Raw genomic sequence first — 22,797 nt, 5'->3', positions numbered from 1 at the left:
GTGTTCGGGTAGGATACGGGCGCTGTTCTTTTTCTCCACTCCCACCCTGCGGGAACAAGATACCTCCCGGGGCTTCCTCTCCTTCCCCTCCTTTGCTACCCCAGCGGCAGGCCTGACGGAGGACCGGTTAGTGACAGCTAAGGGGCCCGGAGGGCTGGGAGGTTGTCCCTCCTCCCCGCTCCAACCCCCGCGCGCTAGGGCGGGGTTAGGGCAGTGAGCGAGGTCAGGAGGCTGCGCCCCCTACTCTCAGCCGGGCCGCGCGGTGCCGGCCCCAGCTCTGCCGACGGCCGGGGAGGCTGACCTGGCTGCGGATCTGACAGCTCGGGGGCAGGAGGGGGGCTGACCCTGCTCCCCACGCCCACCCCGCAGGGACCCAGACGCCGCTCCGGCCCCCTCCCAGCACCTCGTCAGCCCGGGAGCTGCAGGAGACCGGGGCGCGGCTTTCCGAGCGCCGGGCCTCGCTTTGGGACGACGGTGTCCTGGGGGCGGGGAGGGCGCGCGGAGGTGCCAGGGGCGGCGGGGGACCCGGCCTGGCAGCACCGCTTCAAGTTTCCACCGGCGCGGTTGTGCAACCGGGAAGGGAGCGTGAGCCGCAGGCGCCTCGGAAAACAAGCCGAGCCCATAAACAAAGCCACGTGGCCTCCGGGCCGGAGGGCCGGGCTAAGAGCAGGCGGCTCTTCCGGCAACAAAGAGCCGAGGCAGGCGGCGGGGATAAATACTGCCGCAGCGACCGCAACGCAGCACTCCCGGAGCCTGCAGCGCTTGAGACCCTCTCCGCGCCCGCCGCCCCGCAGGGTGCCCCGCGTCGTTCCCGCGGCCCCGCCGCGGGCCCCTGCACCCCGAGCATCCGCCCCGGGTGGCGCGTCCCCGAGGCCACCAGGCCGGCCCTGTCTCCCCATCCGTCCAGTCCGCTCGCGGTGCCATGCCATTCCTCGGGCAGGACTGGCGGTCCCCCGGGCAGAGCTGGGTGAAGACGGCCGACGGCTGGAAGCGCTTCCTGGATGAGAAGAGCGGCAGTTTCGTGAGCGACCTCAGCAGGTGAGGGTACCCGCTACCAACTTCCAGCCCCCGCGAAACTGACCCGGGCTGGTCTGGGGGGCGCAGGGTCGGCGAATGAGGGGCAGGCAGGGCTGGAGCGGGCTGAGGAGGGAGACCCTGACCCGGAGGATGGGACTGCGGTGCCGGATTTCTCCAGACCACCGGAGACGGGGAATTCGTTTTCTCTTATTGTTCAAGGTCAGTGTCTCCAAGTGGACACGACTCCTTACAGAACACCTGGTCCCTCTGAGAATCTGATGACATTCGCGGATCGCGTCCCCAAACGCTCGCTCAAACTTAATCACACAGCTTTAGTGGTCCCTGCTTTAAGGATACCGGAGTCGCGCACTTTGCCCGTGTGGGGGCGCGGGCGGATGGGCTGAGCCCCTTCACCGCGGGGTGGCCCAGCTCCCCGCGCCCAAGCGCTGTGGACGCGACGGGTGACGGGATCCGACGCAGGTCCCGCCTGGAGCGCTTCCAGGCCCTGCCCAGGCACGGGCAACCACGAAGTGGCCGGGAGGATGAGTAACCAGGAAGGGACGGCCAGATGGTCCCTGGGGCAGCCGCTTACTGGGCGGACTTGCGAGCGGTGGAGGCTTGGGGCCGCAGAGGTGCAAAGGAGGGAAGGGGGCAGGGGATGAAACCCACAAGAGCTCTGCTTCTGGGAGGACAGGGCCCTTGCACCTGTTTACTCGGTGGCCCTCCCGGTGGGTCTGCTTTGTATAGAGTGCACTCCGTTTCCAGGGGTGCCTGTCAGCTGCGAAAAGCCTGCCTGGCCCCGGTTAGCCTCTGGATTCGAGGTCTCACCTGAGCTCTGTGGTCTGGTGGGAAACCTGAGGTCCGCTGCGCTCCCCGCTCAGCTTGGCTAACGACGCCAGCGCCGGCTAGTAAGTCGGGTAGCCTGGAATTTCTCAGCCCCTGACCTCGACAACTGACTTTCAGAGACTCTTAGCATTTAGCTCGGTTGGGGGAGGCGGGGGCGATGAAAGTGATTCCAGAATGGACTGGTGCAGCCAGAGTCACCCTTGGGAGCCTTTTCCTGCCACCTTTGGTTAAAACCATGGGCCCCTGCACCCTTAAATTGACTTCAATGGAGAATTCTGTTTCTGGGCCAGGTTCCCGCTTACTGAGATTTACCAGTCGTTGCTTGGATGAAGTATTGGCAATAAATTTTGAGAAAACTATCAAGAAAATGTGGTTATTTTGGCAGCTTGACCTCCCGTGCCTCCCATTTGTTTGCGATTTGTAATGCATCAAATTCCCATTGTCTCATAATGTAAAGAAAGACATTATTTAATTCTGGGGGTCTGTCTGGAGAGACTTGAGCATATTAACCGCCAGCATATAACCATTTATGTTGGAGTTACTTGGAGGCAGTCCCAGGGGAGTTTAGGGACCACCATAAGGAAATCTTATTTACATAAAATCAGGCAATTTATTTACAGGAAAGTAAGACCAACTGCTATTGACAGACTATGTCTTTTATCTACTGGAGTTACCAATTATGCCTAAATTATTCTCCCTCAACAAAATGAGAAACTTCCTTCCTTCCTCCTTGTTCCTAAGGACAATGATCTAATATGTTGGTACTTTATTTCTGCATACAAGTTCAGGTTCTTTCTAGAAAAGTGCAGAAAGGGTCTGAAGAGTCATGTTAGAGCCGCTCACCCAAATATAATTGCAGGATGCTCCTCAGTGGAGAACAGATGATTGAGTTCAGCAGGAGAAAATTTAAAATGTAGGGTCATATTAATACTCACCCTACTCGGGAGGCTGAGGTGGGAGGATCACTTGTGCCCAGAAGTTCAAGGCTGCAGCGAGTCATGACTGTGCCACTGCGCTCTAGCCTGGGCCACAGAGCAAGACCCTGTCTCTAAAAATAAATACAAATTTAAAATTTGTTTTAAAATACCCTATACTGGCATCAGGAGAGAAACTGGTGTCACTCTCCTTTAGAGATAGTGGTATCTCTGCCTTCACAGTACGGAAGACCTGAAGATGGTCTTAACTTACCACAAAAGTTTAGACTGGGCTGGAATCAGGTGGCTTCCTGCACAGCCCCCCTCCCGTGTCCCGTTCATGAGCCTCTTTTTCTTCCCATTTCACACCTGAGCTGGAGCTGTCACATCCATCATCATTACCGCAAATAGTCACTGATATACTGACCACCTGTGGTCCTTTGAGTCAGCATTTAGGAATCATTTGGTAGCCTCCTAGCAAAGCAGCTGGCTGTTTGTTTGCAAGGTATTTTTTTTTCCAGCAACTGTAAACAATCCCTTCCCTGCTTAGCATGAGAAGCCTGCCAACTTCTTAAAAGCAGTTGGCCTTCTGTGGTCTGGGTTTGTCATCTCAAATATCCTAACTGGTTTTGGTCTTGGTGATGTTTCCCCATGATGTCAGGTTTGGGCTGCGTGCCTGCCTACACAGGTGAAGCTGAATGCCTCTCCTGTTATGAGAAAACAAAAGGCAGGCCCTTAAGCGGGGAGGGAACGTGAAACAAAGAACTACAGAGACATGGTAGACTGACTTCTCTAATTCCACGGACCATTCTGCAAGCAGCCCAAACAAGAGCCCCGGATGAAGGATGCATTTGGTGGTTTTCAGCCTGGGGTTATTGTTTCGTGTTGACCAAGTCTTGTCCACACAGCACACCTATTCTGGACTCAGCTGGCCATCTTCTCTGTGGTCTAGGACTCCAACCTTCTCCAGTGTAGAATGTTACAAATCCAGTCCCAGCCATGTGTCCAGGAGTGAGATCATGGGAGGATTTAAGATAAGCTTAAAGCAGGACCCCTTCTCGAAAATGTTGAAATTATATAAAATAGAAGGGGAATGGCAAGTGTTAAATATGCTGGGGCAGATTTAAAATGCAAGGAAAGAGCTTGGCATGAATTGGGATGATCCAAGAATGCTTCAAGGAAGTGGTGGTTCAGGCACCCGCACAACCCTCCTCAGCAACCACCCCCTCAACGCCCACCCCCAGGATGAGTAACCTAAGCTGTCTGAGCCTCTGCCACTCTTTTCTAAGCCTACACTTCTGTCATTGAAGACTGACTCAAATGTTGCTTTACTGTATAGCTAAGGCTGGACGCGGAAGCAGGAAGTTTACCTTGGTGCCTGGATAAAAATAATAGTTAAGATTTTATGAGTGCTTACTGTGTGCAAGACACTGTTCTATGAGCGTTATACACTAGGCTGTTTGTTTCACCAGAGCATTCCGGGTACTAGCCCTGTGAGTGTGGCGATCTAGAGATGCGTTAGTAAATTGGCGTAGAAATCTCACTGGCTTTAATCAAGGCTGTATAACTACAATTAAGCCTCTGGGGGCATGTCACAGCTTTCTTAAATGGTTTTTATTGCAAATGAAATGAGAAATAGGGCTTTATTTTTTTTCATTCCCTTGTTTATCTGCTGCCAAAACAGACTTATTTATGGTCTTATTTTGAATTTTTTCTACATTTTTTAAAAGTTGCCTTAAAGTATCTTGGTATGTGGTAATGTGGGGCTGTGGAGTGTCTTTTTCTTATTCTAGGCCTGTGCCTATAAAAATCAAGATTAGTAAATAGTGACTACAAAATAGCAACTTGCTGGCTATTATTGAATTTAATGAAGAAAGCAGCCTCGTTGAGATGGTTTTGCTTATTAAAAAAAAAAAAAAAATCCAGTGCTCCAATTCCTAAATGGTGGTGGTTTTTCTTGTTAAAAATTTCAGTTGTAATTTTCCATTGGCTTTGCATTTTCTTGAAAAGGACAAAATTGAACTCTCAAAATAGCCTCTAACTGAATATATTATTGCTTAAAAGAAAACATATAAGTAGGCAACACAAATAAACCCCATAGCCCTTCTTTCCAGGCCCTTCCTCCGGAATCTAAAACCTAATACCAAGTGAAAATATAGGGTTTCTCTTTGGTTAAAACTTTTCTACATTCTACGGTGAGAGAACATCATCATTTATGTAAAATTCTTTCTAAACTAGCTTTTGAAATGAGTCACTCAGGCTTAAAGCAGGTTATTGTAGCTTCTGAGGAAAGTGAGTGCTCCAATTCCTTTAAAGAATGTTTTCAATTGGAAAAGAATAAGATGAAATCTAAATATTTGAACTTGCTACATAATGATCACAATCTATGGCCCAGGCTCGGAAAATCTGCTGCTGAACCTTAAATGTTGAGAATAAGACAACTTCCTTTTATGATTCTCTACATGTGGAATTTATACTGTAGGTTTTTGTTGTTTGTGGGGGTTGTGTGTGTTCTTTCTAAGTAAGTCTTCATGTGGTATTTTTGCACACAAAATGTTCTAGCTTTGCTTGCTAAAGCTGTTCTCAGCTGTGGTACATCATGGACCACTCAAATGACCTTCCATCGTTTGCTGTTTTTCTCAACGTTGATTGAAATGTCTTAAGTTAGCCTCAGGAATTCAGCTCTGTTCTTTGTTCTGTCCCTCTTTTCCTTCTGACCTTGGAGCAGATAATCAGCTGGTCAGTGATTCTATCCCCTATAGTCATGCAAATAGACAGAAACACACTCATGTGTTATACAAAGCCTGGCCCAAAACACTCATCCTTGGCTTGCTTTTGAAGGTGCCTCTGAGAGGACATTTCTGCATGACTCTATCTGAAACCTAAAAATACCCTGTTTCCCTGAATGAAAAGGAGAAGGCTATTGAGTTTAGAGGAGACTAAATAAATGTATTAAGCATGGCCTTATGAAGGAAGATTAACAAATGATTATTTATCATGTTTGTCCTTAAGGGTCCAGAAAAGCAACACTGAGTATATTGTTGGAGATGTCACATGTAAGCATATTAGCAAGATACTTATACTAACCGAAGTGCTACTTGAGAGACTATTATATTAATAACAAAAAGATACTAGAAGTTGCTTCAAATCTTCTTTTCTCTTCTACCATTTACATAATGCCAAGGAAATAGAGAAGTGCAGATGTACATAATTGTACCCAACAGATGTATATCCAAAAAAGATATAAATCAAATTACATTTTAAATTCCGCAGAGAAACTCAGAACATTAAAGGAGTATAAAATATCGGTGGTATAGCAAAAAAAAAAAAAAAAAAAAAAACCCTAATTTATGTTTTACCAGTTGGCATTATAAATCCTGTTTTATACATACTTTGTGGGAGTTGAGGGAGTTAGGGAACCTATCTTACCATACCTCAGTATTTCTCCTGCATTCCTTCTGTGGAAATTATTCAGAGATTTACTTTGAAGCTACATTGTATAGTAGAATAGCTCATTACCCCTCAAATGATTGCTCAGCCCACTGAGGGAAATAAGTGCCGGGCTGAGATGAGCCTGCCCATCCTTCAGTGACCTGTGAATTAGGCAGGTACATCCAATGTCTGTTCAGCCCTTATAAATTTATCAATTATAAGTTTACCTTGTGTAGTCAAGACCCAAGGTCCTCACCTCACAGCATGATGCCTAGTGTGTTTTAGTCAAGGCACCACATAAAACCTAAGCAACTAGCACTATACACAAAGCATCTCCTAGAAATGGAGCTTATAAGTCAGATTTTTGTAAACGTGATCGTGTTTTAAAGACATGTTAGAAGGATGCTACTTAAAAGCAGCTTAAGTATACTTTAAATGGATGAATTGTATGGTATGTGAAGTTTATCTCAATGAAACTTTTTTTTTTTCTTTAAAGAAGCAGCAGCAGCTTGGGGTAGACGCTTTTGCAAAATGAAGGCATTGTGTAGTACAGCAACACCAGTAATCACCCCTCCCCCCATTCGTCATTTTTGTTTAAAGTAGTATCGTGTACTCTGCATTGCTCTTAGTTGAAGAGTAGAGTGCTGTGTGTCAAATTACAATGCAAGGCACTATTAGGGAATTCAAAAGAAGTAGAAGCTCCCATCCCTGCCTTCCCCACAGATGTGAACATGTTTCATCCTAAAGGAGAAGCCTGTGCCTGTATAGACTTTTTTTTTTTGAGTGATCATTTTATTGTTTTATTTTGTTTGAGAAGCCTGTGTGTTTGTTTGTCTTATAACTCAGTGAGTTATTTATAGAAACAGCTCAGGTTCATGTATAGCTGTTACAGCTCATCCTCTTTGTCTTCTGTTATTCATAGTTACTGCAACAAGGAAGTATACAATAAGGAGAATCTTTTCAACAGCCTGAACTATGATGTTGCAGCCAAGAAGAGAAAGAAGGACATGCTGAATAGCAAAACCAAAACTCAGTGTAAGCCATTTGTTTTGAACTTCAGAAAAAAGCTGTTTGAAGATAGTTATGATTGGTTCTTGGATGAAAAAAAAAAATAACACCTCCCATGTCACACATCTGCCTCAGTGTTTTACTGTGTGTCACTGACAGAGGTTACTGAGATCTTAGCACTCAGAAACCTGGCTGTGCATTTTACAAGTGAGATTAACATGTTCTTTATAGTCTTGTTTATAAGTCAGTTGCTAGTTGAGGGCCTTTTTTCCTGCTAGTCATTTGTATTTGACATAGGTTATTTTACAGTGATGTGGTCAGCTGAATCAGTTCTAGTATGTACTTTCATTTTGAACTGTTTTGAGGCTTTGAAAATAGATTTTTCTCCCTCTTTCCTTGTATAAATCCTATTAAGATTTCTAGATACTATATGTAAGTATCAGCAGAGAATATAAAGTATTAATTAGCAGGAATTACAGGTTATTTTATCTGTAATGCATGTTTTCCTCATGTTATCTGTTTGAATTCCACTTTTCATGGGCTTATATAAGTTTCAGGTTTGGCATTTAAAATAAACTTGTACTTGAGTATTAGGGGCTTTTTTTTTTGGTGTTTTTTGTTTGTTTGTTTGTTTTTGTTTTTTGAGACAGAGTCTCGCTCTGTCACCCAGGCTGGAGTCAGTGGCATGATCTCAGCTCACTGCAACCTCCACCTCTCGGGGTTTAAGCGATTCTCCTGCCTCAGCCTCCTGAGTAGCTGGGATTACAAGTACCTGCCACCATACCCGGATAATTTTTGTGTTTTTAGTAGAGACGGGGATTCACCTGTTGCCCAGGCTGGTCTCAAACTCCAGGGCTCAAGCGATCCACCCCCTTCTGTTCACAGCATGTAACTCAGTCTGTCGAAGCCTAATTTCATTTTTTGTGGGGCAGCGGACGAAATCTCGCTCTGTCGCTTAGGCTGGAGTTCAGTGGCACAATCTTGGCTCACTGCAACCTCTGCCTCCCAGGTTCAAGTTGATTCTCCTACCTCAGCCTCCCAAGTAGCTGGGATTACAGGTGCCCGCTACCACCCCTGGTTAATTTTTGTATTTTTAGAACAGATGGGTTTTCACAATGTTGGCCAGGCTGGTCTTGAACTCCTGACCTCTAGTGATCTGCCTGCCTCAACCTCCCACAGTGCTGAGATTTCAGGCATGAGCCACTGCATCTGGCCTGTAATTTCTTATGGCATAATGTTTTAGAAAAAAATAATAATAGTTTGGAGATTTGGTATATGAAATCTGGCTATCAAAGATTTAGAGTGCTCCAGACGAAGCAACTTATAGCCCCAGCATTTCTATACTGCAGAAATTAAGCACTTGAAACTTCTTCGCTTGTCAGTAGAGTCCTTGTCTTTTTTGTCAAAACTTTTAAAACTTTGGAATAAATGAAATGAGACGTCTTACATCTTGAGCATGTTGCAGATGTTAAAGCTGTGTATTCTTTTTGTCTCTGTAGATTTCCACCAAGAAAAATGGATCTATGTTCACAAAGGAAGTACGAAAGAGGTGAGCATCCCATTCATTTACTAAGTTATGCTAAACCTTATCCCTTCCTGATAGCGCAGGGAGGGATATGGTAGGGAGGGAAATTACTTCAGATCATGAGAGTCTTCTTGGATGTGGGAGATGGCAGCTATTAGTCTATTATTTAGCCAACCATCAGAGTTTAGAACAACAGAGAGAGAAAGAAGCAAAAGTCACTAGGTGGACCCTCTAGTCGTTCAATGAGATTATGTATGTAAAAATGCTTTATAAAGATTGACATGCCCGTCTCAAGCATATTATTATATTGTCCTGGGTTTTGCCTCAGGGCAAGGTCTCCCTTTTGTTCTAAGATCTCTTTGGACTCCAACTCAGTTAAATTTCAGTCCTGGAAGGGCTAATCACTAAATATAGTAGAAGTTTTCAGTGCCTGCTCAGTGTGATGTGGAAGGGGACAAGACATTATAATAACTACATTTGTGTGGTACTTTATAAAGCCCTTTTATGTATATTTTCTCTCTGTACAGGCATTTGCTGCTAAAATAACTAGGATACAGGCAATATGAAAGAATTTCTATGACTGTCAGGGACCTCAGTGAACATCTAGTCCCCTCTGTGATTTGAGGTCCAGAGGGGGTCACTAATATTCCCAAGACCACCCAGATACTCAGAGCAGAGCTGGGACTTTATACTCCCAATTCCCTCTGTGTTCATAGGTTAAAAGATCAAAACTTCTTTTGCTTCCTCCCAAAACCTTATAAACACTTCTGATGATCACAGTGAGAAAAGCACTATTGGTATAAGGCAAGGTGGTGACACAGTTGGTGCAGGTAGGTCTAATTCTCCTCCCAGGAGTACGTTACAGTCACCAACCATCATGACCTCCCATATCCCGTACCCTGCTCCCAGTCTTTCCTTAATAAGCAATTACTTATGATTTTTCCAGACTATATGTGGAAAAATCATAAGCAAGGACCCAAATGGTACAAGTCACGAAAAGGGGGTGTTTAACATGTGAGGGGCTGACTGAGGCAGCTGCTGGCTGTGTTACCCATCTTGGTGGCTCTCAAGGGCTTGTGGGTACAGGAAAGAAGCCAGTGCCCCAGGTCACCTAAGACAGGCATCAAGCTCATTCGGCAAAATCCAGTTGGGTTGTTCTAACTGGCTCATTTTTACTTGGATGACCTCTGCATGGCAGGAGTAACTTCTGTGCCTTTGTTTTTGCGTTCAGCGCCATGGATATTGCACCCTGGGGGAAGCTTTCAACAGACTGGACTTCTCAACTGCCATTCTGGATTCCAGAAGATTTAACTACGTGGTCCGGGTAAGTCTCAAGTGCCTAACGGCTCATCCAGGCTCTTTCCCAAGTTGAATCATCTCTTTGGGTTGTCTCGAAGTAGTTTCCCCAAAAAATAACTTTTTAGGACCCTAAGAATTTTGAGGTAAGCAGGAAATAGACCCCTCAATCTCCTTCTTCCCCAACGTACTTCAAGTTCTTAAGTGAGTCCTACTAGGATGTCCCTGAGATTGGCCAGGACGGGCAGGGGCCGCCATAATACCCCAGTGAGTCGGTTAAAGAGCCAGTCTCTTCCAGTGAAATTTCACGCCAAGCCCCTTCCAAGCCTGCCCTGTGGATACATGGGAACATGTCACAGGCAGCACCGGCCCTGGCAACAGCTTTAGCAAGAGAGAATTCAGCAGGAAGCAAACCCTAAAGCACTTTGGCCTGTTTCAAAACCCTGCATCTCTGACTGTTCTCACTGTCTCCCTCTTGTCCTACTTCAGCTGACTCTGGGGGACCCCCAAGGCATTCTCAGATGAGGCCACAGAACTGGATGAGTTAAAGCACCTCCGTGTTTTGTGCCTGTGGTTCCCTTCCACCCCCATGTGATAACAGTATTCAGTCCCATGTCCACCTAAAGCTTAAAACTGCCTGTTTTGGCCAGGCGCGGTGGCTCACACCTGTAATCCCAGCACTTTGGGAGGCCGAAGCAGGTAGATCACCTGAGATCAGGAGTTTGAGACCAGCCTGGACAACATGGTGAAACCCCGTCTCTACTAAAAATACAAGAAAATTAGCCAGGCGTGGTGGCAGGTGCCTGTAATCCCAGCTACTCGGGAGGCTGAGGCAGGAGAATCGCTTGAACCCAGGAGGCAGACATTGCAGTGAGCTGAGATCACGTCATTGCACTCCAGCCTGGGCAATGGGAGTGAGACTCCATCTTAAAAAAAAAAAAAAAAATCTGACTGGATCTGTTGCTTTCCATTTTAAACTGTATTTTGAAAAAAGAAAAATCAAAAAACAAAAAAGGCTGGGTGCATTGGCTCACGCCTGTAATCCCAGCACTTTGGGAGGCTAAGACAAGTGGATCATGAGGTCAGGAGTTCGAGACCAGCCTGGCCAACATAGTGAAACCCCATCTCTACTAAAAATACAAAAAAAAATTATCCAGATGTGGTGGCGGGCGCCTGTAATCCCAGCTACTCGGGAGGCTGAGGCAGGAGAATCGCTTGAATCCAGGAGGCGGAGGTTGCAGTGAGCAGAGATGGTGCCATTGCACTCCAGCCTGGGCGACAGTGCAAGACTCCATCTCAAAAAAGAAAAAGTTAATGAGCAAAAATATTAATGATGAAGGTAGTAAAGCAAATCAGCTTAACCATGACTGTCACGTTATTATTTTTAATTGGTTTATTATTTTGTTCCCCCTGCCCGCCCTCCAAAGCTCCCTTGTGTATTTTTGTCAGCAGTCAACCTGGGAGGTAGCAGCTGTTTGGGTTTAGGCTCAGAAGTCGGAGGGAATTTTCCCCCTGTGGGTGTGGTTGGTTTGGTTTTTATTTTCTTTTTGCTGGGTTGTTGTGCTTCTCGGTGCCGTGTCACTGAGTCAGATGATTGCAGAGGCTCAGCCAGGGTGATGACATTCAAGGCCCCTTGAGGCCTCGATCCTTCACCTGTCATCTGGGCAGACGCAGGCTTGGCTGTCCAAAGTGACCTGATAAAAACGCAGGCCTGCAAGAAGCAGGTTAGGAGCTGTGAGCTGAGCCTGTGACCACATGAGCAGATCTATTCGCTCTTCAGCTAAGCTCTTCTTCCAATCCAAAAGGGATAAAAATAAGAGTCCTTCTTGGGTGAAATGTTCATGCCATTCAGTGTGACTCTGCAAGTTCACAGAGGTCACCTAGTCCTCCTAGGGCCTACGGACTAGTCTAGGCTGGTTGGAAATGGGCCCAGGATGATCTGGAAACTTCCATTGCTAAGAATACAAATAGTTTCCATCTTCTAGGTATTAGAGGAAGACACTTAGATCTGATGTCTCATTACAAACTGATCTTCAAAATGGTCAGTTTTTAGATGGTCTTCCTTTCTACCTGCTTTTCCTTTTACAAGAAATAAAGCAAAGGAGCAAGCATCATGATAGTGAAAATCTGTTTCATCCAATATGTTCATTTTCACCTTTTATCTTTTCAATAGCCTTATAAAATATGGGTGCTTTTATTATCTCTCTTTAAACAAATGGCAGTACAGTAAGATAAAATGACTTGTCCGTGATCACAAAGGGACGAAACCAAGATTTGAAATCTGGGCAGTCAGAGTCTACACTTTTAACTGCTACCATGAGTTCTGTGTGAGCAGAGGAGCTGAAGTAAAATAGCCTGAGGGCAGGTCCCAGCTCCACTAATTTCAAACTATCTCAGCCTTCCTAAGACGTGGTTTCCTCCTCTGTAAGAATGACTTACTTCAACTTCAGGGAAACTCAGTGGTATAAACAGAAGCACTTTGGACACTAGAATCTATCTACTGTGCAAAGTCAGCCACTAATGTTTACTGTTACCCACTTACCAAAATTATTGATTCCCCCTAAAACACCTTTTCAGTTGAGTTGATTAAAATGTTTTCTACTTTTAAAAAACTAATTGGTGAATCTGGCACTTGCTTAAGACTCAGCACGGAGAACACGTATCTAAGAGTATCTAATTGTAAAATACATCACGAGCACTTTGCTTTAAATAATCTTAGAGAAACTGCTGAATGCTTTCAAAGTTGTTAGGTTCAGAAATAGTGGAAAAATATTTCTATTTTGCAAAGAACAATTTTTCCCCATCACTATTAGAGACCTCTGTAATTTGAGGAATCATATGTTATTTTTATAAAGAACTTAAAACATTTTAATGATAGCCGCCGTGTTTTGAGGTTTTCCTTCTTAGGAACTCAGTACACTTCTCATACATTCTTATCCTTAAACCAACTCTGCAAAGTAGCTTGCCAGTATATTATCCCCATCGTACTACTTTGACCTAATGGTGTTTAAATGCTGCCGTGATTACTGGTTTTGCTAAGGAGCTAAACTGATTTTAAGGGCCATTTGGAAAAAAAAAAAAAACATTCAAAGCCTTGAGAGCCAAATACATTTTCTGAAAATCTGTTATGTTCATGCCGGTTGTCATCTTCCAAAAAAGAGACATGCAGAGGTAATAAAAGAGATGGCTAACACTGCTATCTCAAAATGTTATCATTTTTATCACTCAGCATGAAAATTTCATGGAATGTTTAGAGTCAAAATTTTTTACTATAACTTAGATGTTTATATATCATTTCTACATCATTTTCACTGGCTAGAAGCTACATGCATTGGCCCTGCTCCCTCCCCTACACAGCCCCAATGACATAAAGACAGTTCTAGCTATGTGTTTTAAAGATTTCACATCTCTAGAAGCAGCAACTTACCTACTTGTGGAAGGACATTTAAAACATAGTTTACCCTATACCTCAAGACCAACACATTTTGGAAATTCCCTTGGGGAGCTGGAGAGGATTCCAGAGGCCGAGCCAGTCGGACTGGAAGTTTGTAACCATGAGTAGGTGAGTGCTGACTAACCAGGCCACAGAGAGGTCAGAGAATCGAGTGAGTCTTGAGCATCAAGTCAACCAGGAGAAGGTTTCAGAGACCATCACCCACGTAATGGCTCTGCAGTGAGCCTGCTGTGACCCCAGTGGTTCTCAGCCCTGGCTGCACATTTAAATCACCTTTGAAGCTTGTTAGACTACAGAAGCCCACCTCTGGAGCTTCTGATTTAATTAGTTGAAGGTGGTACCCAGGCATTGCTACTTTTAAAATATCTGCCTGGTGATCCCAATCAGTTTTCAAGTTTACAGACCAGCTCAGAAACTACTTTGGAGCCCAGATATTGTGTTTTGCATATTAATGAAAATTTTTAAACAAAGTGCACTGAGACATTAAACTCTAGACATGACTTCTGGGGCGTGTACTGTGGTCCATCAGGAATTTACTGATGGAAAGAGGACAGCCCCTCCTATATTCCAGCTCAAAGTTCAAAGCTTCTTTTTTTGTAGTACCTTCTGCAAATCAATCATTTTACTTCTCTAAACTGTAAATCTAGGATAACCATACCTGTATTGAAGCATTTTTATGAGAATGAAAAAATAAAATGTAAAAATGTAGTAGGTGTGAAAGTGTTATATAAATTTCAAAATGCAATGTAACTTACTTTTCAGAAAGTTAAGTAGGATTTTAGCATATGCAACCATCTTTCCAGGGTGATTAAAACCTGAAGACTCAATTCATAGGCCAGATACAGTTGGGGACAGAGATTTGCCTATTTGCAATGGGACTTTTGAGGTCCTTAGAATGGTCATACATTTTTAAAATCTTTATATTCTCCCCAGTGAGGCTCAGTGACAGAAAACACCAACATTTACCCAAACAACTGCCCCTGTTCCCCTCATCCTTAGTGAGTCCCTTGAGAAACTGCATCATTGGGATAAGATGGAATTAAGATAAAAACTGAGCAGTACCAATAAAAAATATGACTTTAAAAGGGCATGAAAGCAACCGTTATTTAGTATCTGTTATTGCTGAGTACAATGTAATATAGAGCTTGAACTTGAATTCAAACTTATACTCCTCCAAAACCTGTATTATTTTCTCCAGGCCCTGCCACTAGCCAGTGAAGGAAATAGATGAAATAGATCTGACTCTACCTTGAAGGCCTGCAGCAGGGGTCAGCAAACTTCTAGCCCTCAGGTCAATAGCCTACCGCCTGTTTTTGTATGGCCCATGAGCTAAGAATGATTTGTATGTTTTTCAATGTCTTAAAAAATTGAAAGGAGTATAATATTTCATAACACATGGAAATTATGTGCAGCTCAAACTTTAGTATCTATAAATAAAGTTTTATTGGAACACAGCAATGCTCATTCATTAGATATTGTCTATGGCTGTTTTTGTGCAAAATGGCAGAGTTGGGTTCAGAGTTGAGCAACAGAGAGGTTATAGCCTGCAAGCCTAAAATATTTACTATCTGGATTTCTACAGAAAAAAAAAATTATTGCCCTCTGCCATACAGTCTAACTGATAGCCTGAGAAGTATGCATTAAAAGAAGTTACCTACCCTGACACCATGAGAATGAATTTGAAAAGAACCAAGATGTGGTAGAGGCAGATAGGCTATGAAGTTTCAGAAGGGTAGCATCACTGTGGGCAGGATATTCAAGAAAGTCTTCAAGGAGAAAGTGGGGTTTGAACTGGTCTTGAGTAGGAGTAGAACTCAGGGGAACTGGTTTGAGGCAGGCAGCTATAAGGTCTGTTCAGAGATCAGTGAGAAGAACATTCAAGTATGGACAGAAGTAGCACAGTGTGCTTTAGAATATAGGATCATGGGCTGGGTGTGGTGGCTCACGCCTGTAATCCCAGCACTTTGGGAGGCTGAGGCGGTCAGATCACTTGAGGTCAGGAGTTCAAGACCAGCCTGTCCAACATGGTGAAACCCCATCTCTACTTAAAATACAAAAATTGGCCAGGTGTGGTGGCACACGCCTGTTAATCCCAGCTACTCGGGACACTGAGGCAGGAGAATCACTTGAACCCGGGAGGCAAAGGTTGCAGTGAGCCAAGATCGCGCCACTGAACTCCAGCCTGGGTGACAGAGGCTGCTGTTTTAGAAATTCTGTCTCAAAAAAAAAAAAAAAAAAAAGATCATCGAAGGGTGTTGCCACAAGCTGGTTATTATGATCTTGGTCAGGCCAAACTCGCCCATCTGTAAAATGGAAATGATGACAATAGCACCCTGCTCCTAGATATGATGAGGACTAAATGAGATAAGCAGTTTATGAGTGTTAGTCATGTGTAGTAAGAAGTTTATAAACACTAGTGATGATTGTTCATTTAAATATAGCTAGAAAAGGACATTGGACAGACTTGAGAAGAGGCTTTGAGTGTGAGGCTATATTATCTAGTACGCAGGAGGAAGCCACTGGAAAAAAAACAAGCAACGGCACCTTGGCCAAGCAGTGTTTCAGAAAGTCATGACTTCTAACAGGCTGTGGCATCCCCAGATGCCATCAACCAGCAAATTATAAATCTGTTACTTTGTGGTTTACGAATTCCATCTTTGTATGTCTACGTCTTTTGGTAAGCACAGTCAAGCTGTACAGTAGGCAGATGTTGTTAACCCATTTTAGAGGTGAGGAAGCAGAGGCCCTGCCCAGGAAGGGACGTGGAATAAAGACAGGACCTAAGCCTGGTTCTCCAACTCCTGCTCCAGTGCTCTCTCCTTTCAACTGCATTGCTTAGAGGGCAAAGTGCAAAATGGAGCCTGCCTTTTATCACCACTAAAATATTTGCACACATGCACACACACTATCACAGGAGAGAGTCTTAATGCCAGAATGACCTTTGATCTGATTACTCATAGCTCTCTCTATAGAATGAGAACGAGCCCAAGTCTACAGTAACTGTAGCTACCATTAACAGCCCAGAAAGGTCATGGAGAACTTGAGTACCAATTTTCTCACTGGAGTAAACTGACCCGTATGTGCTAGTGGATCAAGAAGGACAAATAAAAGCTTGCAACCCCAGTTTCTTTGTCCCTCTGCAGCAGAGCATCACAACCTAAACTGATGCACATTCTTATTTTTTTTCTGCGTTACCACCCTAAGTGCATTTGAATGTTTCCAGCAAGTTACTGCATTCCTACCACCGCTGAAAGCATTTTCCAAAAACATGTTTTAGTTTAAGTTGACTGGCGGTTTGGCAAACAAAAGGCTGGAATATGGCACGATGACTCAAATTTAAACCCAATGCCTTAAATTAAGGTCATGCTGTTGCCAAGCCCCTGGTGGGCCTTGATGTGCATCAGCATCCTGGCCCCTTCACACAGGTTCCTCTGCCACAGTGACCTTGGATTCACTTGAGGCTGTACGTGCAGAGGCCTTCCTCTGATGGAGGGTGGCCTCGGCCACCTGGGCTTTAAACTGGTGCTATCTGGGATGGAGAAAAGGCCAACCACTGCAGCAGCAATAAAGTCAAAAGAGCAGAGCCACAGGCCCATTTGAAAATGATGCACAGAGCTGGGCGTGGTGGCTCACACCTGTAATCCCAGCACTCTGGGAGGCCACGGCAGGCGGATCACCTGAGGTCAGGAGTTCGAGAACAGCCTGGCCAAGATGGTGAAACCCTGTCTCTACTAAAAATACAAAAATTAACTGGGTTGATGGCACACTGCTGTAGTCCCAGCTACTCTGGAGGCTGAGGCATGAGAATCACTTGAACCCGGGAGCCAAGATCGTGCCACCACCCTCCAGCCTGGGTAACAGAGGGAGACTCTGTCTCAAAAAAAGATAAAAAAAGAAAAGAAATGATGCACAGAAGTGATTGTGATCCCACCCTTCTGAAACTTCATAGCCAACTGCCTCTACCACATCTTGGTACTGGGGTCATTAACTTTAAGGGTATAGGGTCGGTCCTTCAATGACTGGTTAAACTGTTAGTGATTTCACAGGAGGAAATCTGTATCTCTTGGAATTTCTGGCCTTGTTAGTCATTATTATTGGCATTCAGGCAGGCAGATCCTGTGGTGTCTAGGTGCCCACAGAAATGGGGGACACTCACAGACAGGGGGACATGGCCACAGAATTGGAGGGGGCTGTGTAGAAAAAGGAGGCTGCCTGAAGAAGTGGAAGATGCCCACACCACCCTAGATGTAGTAGGGTATTTGAAGAAGTAGGAGGGTACCCACAGAAATTAGGGCTCCCATGAAAATGGGGGAGGACTAAGAGACTAGAGCATAGACTCCTAATAGTATAAAATAACTTAAGCATGCACTCTCAATTTATGCATATTCATAAATTCACTTATAACTCATATACCTCTAAAAGATGCCAGTAATGATGTCTACCCTGCAGTGTTGCTGTGAGAATGAAATTGAATTTCAACCTGGTAAATGCTGTAGAACCACGCCTGGTGTGTGGTAACATTCAAGGAGTGTAATGGTTGTTGCTGTTACTGTCATCATCAACTTTAGGGACCTTATTGTGGGCCTTAGAAAGTACACAAAATCAGAGATTAAAGATGATATAAAATACTGAGATTTCTGTTTTATTATTTTTCTACCTGATTTTCTTTCCAGTACCACTTCAGAGACTGCTGGATCAAAAGTGTGCCTATTTTGTATAATCTTTTTTTCTTGATGACTCAGGATCTAAACCTATACCACCAGCATCCCAGCAGTGTTTTCTTTCTTTTTTTTGTTTTTTTTTTGTTGTTGTTGTTGTTGTTTGTTTGTTTTGAGACGGAGTCTCACTCTGTCACCAGGCTGGAGTGCAGTGCCACGATCTTGGCTCACTACAACCTCTGCCTCCTGGGTTCAAGCGATTCTCCTGCCTCAGCCTCCTGAGTAGCTGGGATTACAGGTGCCTGCCACCATGCCCGGCTAATTTATGTATTTTTAGTAGAGACAGGATGTTGGCCATGATGGTCTCTGTCTCTTGACCTTGTGATCCACCTGTCTTGGCCTCCGAAAGTGCTGGGATTACAGGTATGAGCCACCGTACCTGGTCAGTGTTTTCTATTAAAATTCTACCTAAGCGTCTAGGCTCCGTTGGGGGCTTATCATACCTTGGGATGTGCCATATTGGGCAGGTGAGCTGGGTTTTCAGTGCCAGTCCCACAGACCTTTTCTCAACCAAGGAGTGATGCTCCCGAGAGTATTTATACTGTGCTCTGAGTATCTGGGACCCAGAATCTGAAGGCCTCACGAGTCCACTACAGGAAGAGGTCTCTGATGGCAAGGAGTGGGAATTGACAGCATCCTCCTGCTAGGTCTCCATACGCGGCAAATTGCTTAAAATGAATGTTTTCGAGTCCCTGAACGGGTATTTCTGTATCGGGCCCAAGCACCTAGTGTTGCCATAGCCACTTGAGAATCATGTCAGACCTGGCCCCCGCTTGTCAGTTGCTTCTGGGCTCCTCCTGGGGACAAAGTATGACTATTCAAATGGCAAGTTGAATTAGTACAGTCTAGGAGCCTTGGAGATGGCTTCTTGAAAGAGGTAGAACCTGAAATTCTCCTTCCTTGAGGGACGGCCAGGATTTGGCCAGATGGAAAGGCAAGTGGAAGGCTTTGCAGGGACAAGCGATGTAAGCAGAACCTAGAAATGGGAAGGAACAAAAGTGAAGGGGGAATGATTGTGGGTCAGGGGCCAATGGTGATGTGACATTCAGCCTATAGAACCGTAGGGCAGAGGTGAGGGTTGCTGCAATAGATGGGAGCTCAGTTTAAGGAAGATCACCAAGCCAGACATCGCTGTTCAGATGGATGTAATGGGGAATAAACTGCCATTGTCAATTCAAAAGTAACCAGGGCCAGGTGTGGTGGCTCACACCTGTAATCCCAACACTTTGGGAGGCCGAGGCGGGTGGATCGCTTGAGGTGAGGAATTTGAGACCAGCCTAGCCAACGTGGTGAAACCCCATCTCTATTAAAAATACAAAAATCAGCTGGACATGGTGGCAGGCACCTGTAGTCCCAGCTACTCAGAAGGCTGAGGCAGGAGAATCATTTGAACCCAAAAGGCAGAGGTTGCAGTGAGCCAGCTCACACCACTGCACTCCAGCCTGGGCAGCAGAGTGAGACTCCCATCTCAACAACAACAACAACAAAAGTAACCGGGATGGGTGAAAGATGAAGAGGCAAGTCTCTCTCTGCTGAGAATACAATTAATGCATGTAAACTTGGTTCTCCTTATTATTTTAACTCCCTCTGTTAAAAGAGAGCTGTTTCACTTGCAAATAATATTTATCCAATCTTGACATGCCTGCAGATTATTAATGTAGCTGAATTTTTTTTCTCTTTCAACCTGTCAGTGTTCAAGCTCAAAGTCAGAACAAAACTTTCCAGGTTTTTTATCTGTGTTATTCATTGAGTAAATAAGGGTCTTGGAAGTACCCAGCACTCAGAGCAGGGAGAGGCACTGCCTAGTCTAACTAAAGGTTTATTATAGAAGACGCAGCCTTCCTATAGATGGGCACCCAACTTGGGTATTGAGCATGTGAGGCATGGCAAGGCTGCTTGAGGCTGGGACTCGTTTCTGCCTTTGATAACTCTGGCAGATTTTCCAATCAGACATATACTTCATACTGTAACACCCCACTGTTATATGAGATAAGGAATTTGGGGATAAATTGTGTTCTTAACAATTCCATATGAGAATGATAGAGTATGCTTAGGCAACAGCCTTGTGGTTTTGTCCTTTTCAACTAACAGGTAGAGGAAGCTGCTATTTTTGTTGATGCTTCTGAAAGCCCAAGTGTTTACTGTCCCTCCATATCTCAGGCTGCTTGCCCTTCTGGAAAGTGTTTGAGATATGTTTGCATTATAAGTCATTTACTCCTAGGCCCATGCCACTCCTGGGGCATCAGTCTGGAACCAGTCCCCATATAGATATCAGCCTGACCAGCCAGATGGTCCGCCGTTGACCTTGATATGTTGTTTGGCCATCATGAGCCGCCTCATCTATAGCAGGAGGAAATTTGGGGAAACTGTTTCCTGAGTCCCTTCCAGCTACAACACTCTTTGATTCAAAAAGACAAATGTATGTTTAAAAAAACACTATTTGTTGAGTGCTTACCATGTGCCAAGCTGGGGGTAGAGTGGGAAACAGGACAACACTTGCTGTCTTGACGGTTCCATCCTAATTAGCCCATCAGCAAGTAAGTGAACAAGACCAATTCAGATATGCATAAATGGAACAGTGAAGAACAATGAAACCATGGTAAGGTAAAGATGGCAACAGGGAGGTTCTCACATAAGATGGCCAGGGAAGGGCCCTCTGAGCCCGGGGCAGGCCACGTTTGAACTGAGATCTGAGGGATGAGATGGAGCCGAGCATGTAAGGATGTGGCAGAGGCAAAGGCCCAGAGGTGAGAATAAGCTTGACCTATTCGAGAGATGGATAACCTGTGTAGCCAGAGCAGAATGAATTTGTGCAAAACTAGGCTGGAAAAGGAGTAGAAACCAGATCAGGGAGAACCTTGCCAGTCATGGTAAGGAGCTTGAGTTTTTTCCTAAGTGCAAGGAGAAGCCATTTGAGGATTTTAAGCAAAGAAGTAACGTGAACTGATGGATTTTTAAAACGATGGATGCTATGCTGAAATAAACTGTAGGGAAGAAGACGTAAGAAGCCTGCTCTTGACACGAGTGCAGTGAGATAAGAGGGAAATCTCTCTTCTGCCCATTCATCTTGCACACACCACTTCAAACTTTGGTTGATATCCGCTCTGAGATTTGCTATACGATATTGCTTGCAACTAGATTTGTCTCCTATTCGTTGCCTCCAGAACTAGCATGAGCCAAAGCTGAAGGGCAGGATGTGGTTTCGGCATGCGGTGACCACCATCCCTCCCTCCAGTAGCTCAGAGCCATTCCTGGTACTGCACAGCTCGTCACTGCAGATCATGCCGGATGCCCAGAGTGCCCACACGATAATGACACCACGGAATTCCAGAGGAGCCGAGAAGCCTCCTCCTCCTTCCCCTTCCCTCCCCCTGCCTCTCTTTAAACGTAGCCACAAATTACTGGCACCTGGGCTAAAATTTGCCCAGTCAAAAACAAGCAGCCACTTCCAAACAAGACATTTTCCTCTGTTCTTTTTTTCTCTTGTGGCTAGGGGCAAAGAATCCAGTTGGCTAAGTCATCCTGGTACACAGATTGCTAGATACAAACCTACTTTCCTAGGCACGCAGCTCTCTTAACACAAATAAAATCGATAAATTTGGGCTGCGCGCGGCGATGGCTTACGCCTGTAATCCCAACACTTTGGGAGGCCAAGGCAGGCGGATCCCCTGAGGTCAGGAGTTCAGGACCAACCTGGTCAACATGGCGAAACTCGATCTCTACTAAAAATACAAAAAGTATCCAGGTGTGGTGGCAGGTACCTGTAATCCCAGCTACTCAGAAGGCTGAGGCAGGAGAATCATTTGAACCTGGGAGGTGGAGGTTGCAGTGAGCCGAGATCATGCCATTACACTCCAGCCTGGGCAACAGAGCGAGACTCTGTCTCAAAAATTAAAAATTTTAAAAATCGGTAAATTCTGCTCTCTTCACTACTAGTTCCACACATCACTACGTAGTAGCTCTGGGCCTACAGAGTGATGCTGATGTGGAAAGTAGACCCTGTGGTTTACCCAAAGCAGTTGCCTCATCCTAAATGTGCTGTTAGCACTTTCTGAGCATTTTAGTGCCCTTAATATTAAAAGTTGATTACCAGTCACAACATAATATTATATAAAATTTCTTTTTTTTTTTTTTTTTTTTTTGAGATGGAGTCTTGCTCTGTCGCCCAGGCTGGAGTGCAGTGGCATGATCCCGGCTCACTGCAAGCTCCGCCTCCCGGGTTCACGCCATTCTCCTGCCTCAGCCTCCTGAGTAGCTGGGACTACAGGCACCCGCCACGACATCCGGCTAATTCTTTGTATTTTTAGTAGAGACGGGGTTTCACCATTAGCCAGGATGGTCTCAATCTCCTGACCTCGTGATCTGCCTGCCTCGGCCTCCCAAAGTGCTAGGATTACAGGCATGAGCCACCACACCCAGCCCGATATTATATAAAATTTCTAGACTCTGTTTCCCCAGAACATAACAATAAATGGTATTGCTCCCATTTTGGAGTAAAATTTGGCCTTCCATGCAAATTGATTGGCCTTGACAAACTGAAGTCCTGAAACTATCAGAATATATGTTCGGCCAGGCACAGTGGCTCAT

The 22,797-nt window shown here is 45.0% G+C and overlaps 1 protein-coding gene and 1 long non-coding RNA gene across 2 annotated transcripts in view; both read left to right on the top strand.

The window, feature by feature from the left end:
- Nucleotides 1-446: 446 nt before the first annotated feature.
- Nucleotides 447-22,797, top strand: part of FBXO32 (F-box protein 32) — a 43,441-nt gene continuing 21,090 nt past the window's right edge. Inside the window, exons 1-4 of the mRNA XM_032760377.2 lie at nt 447-1,038; nt 7,132-7,244; nt 8,717-8,766; nt 9,974-10,066. Coding sequence (XP_032616268.1) covers nt 923-1,038; nt 7,132-7,244; nt 8,717-8,766; nt 9,974-10,066 — 372 coding nt within the window. The 5' untranslated portion in view covers nt 447-922. The remainder of the gene's footprint in view (nt 1,039-7,131; nt 7,245-8,716; nt 8,767-9,973; nt 10,067-22,797) is intronic.
- On the top strand, nt 10,113-14,963 carry LOC131384264 (uncharacterized). The gene is made up of 2 exons (XR_009214936.1): nt 10,113-10,184; nt 14,691-14,963. It is a non-coding gene; the product is annotated as an uncharacterized LOC131384264 (long non-coding RNA).

This window comes from Hylobates moloch, unplaced genomic scaffold (assembly GCF_009828535.3).
Source record: "Hylobates moloch isolate HMO894 unplaced genomic scaffold, HMol_V3 SCAFFOLD_9, whole genome shotgun sequence".
Lineage (NCBI taxonomy): Eukaryota > Metazoa > Chordata > Mammalia > Primates > Hylobatidae > Hylobates > Hylobates moloch.
Note: the sequence above shows the minus strand (reverse complement) of the source record. Positions and strands in the feature narration are given on the sequence as shown.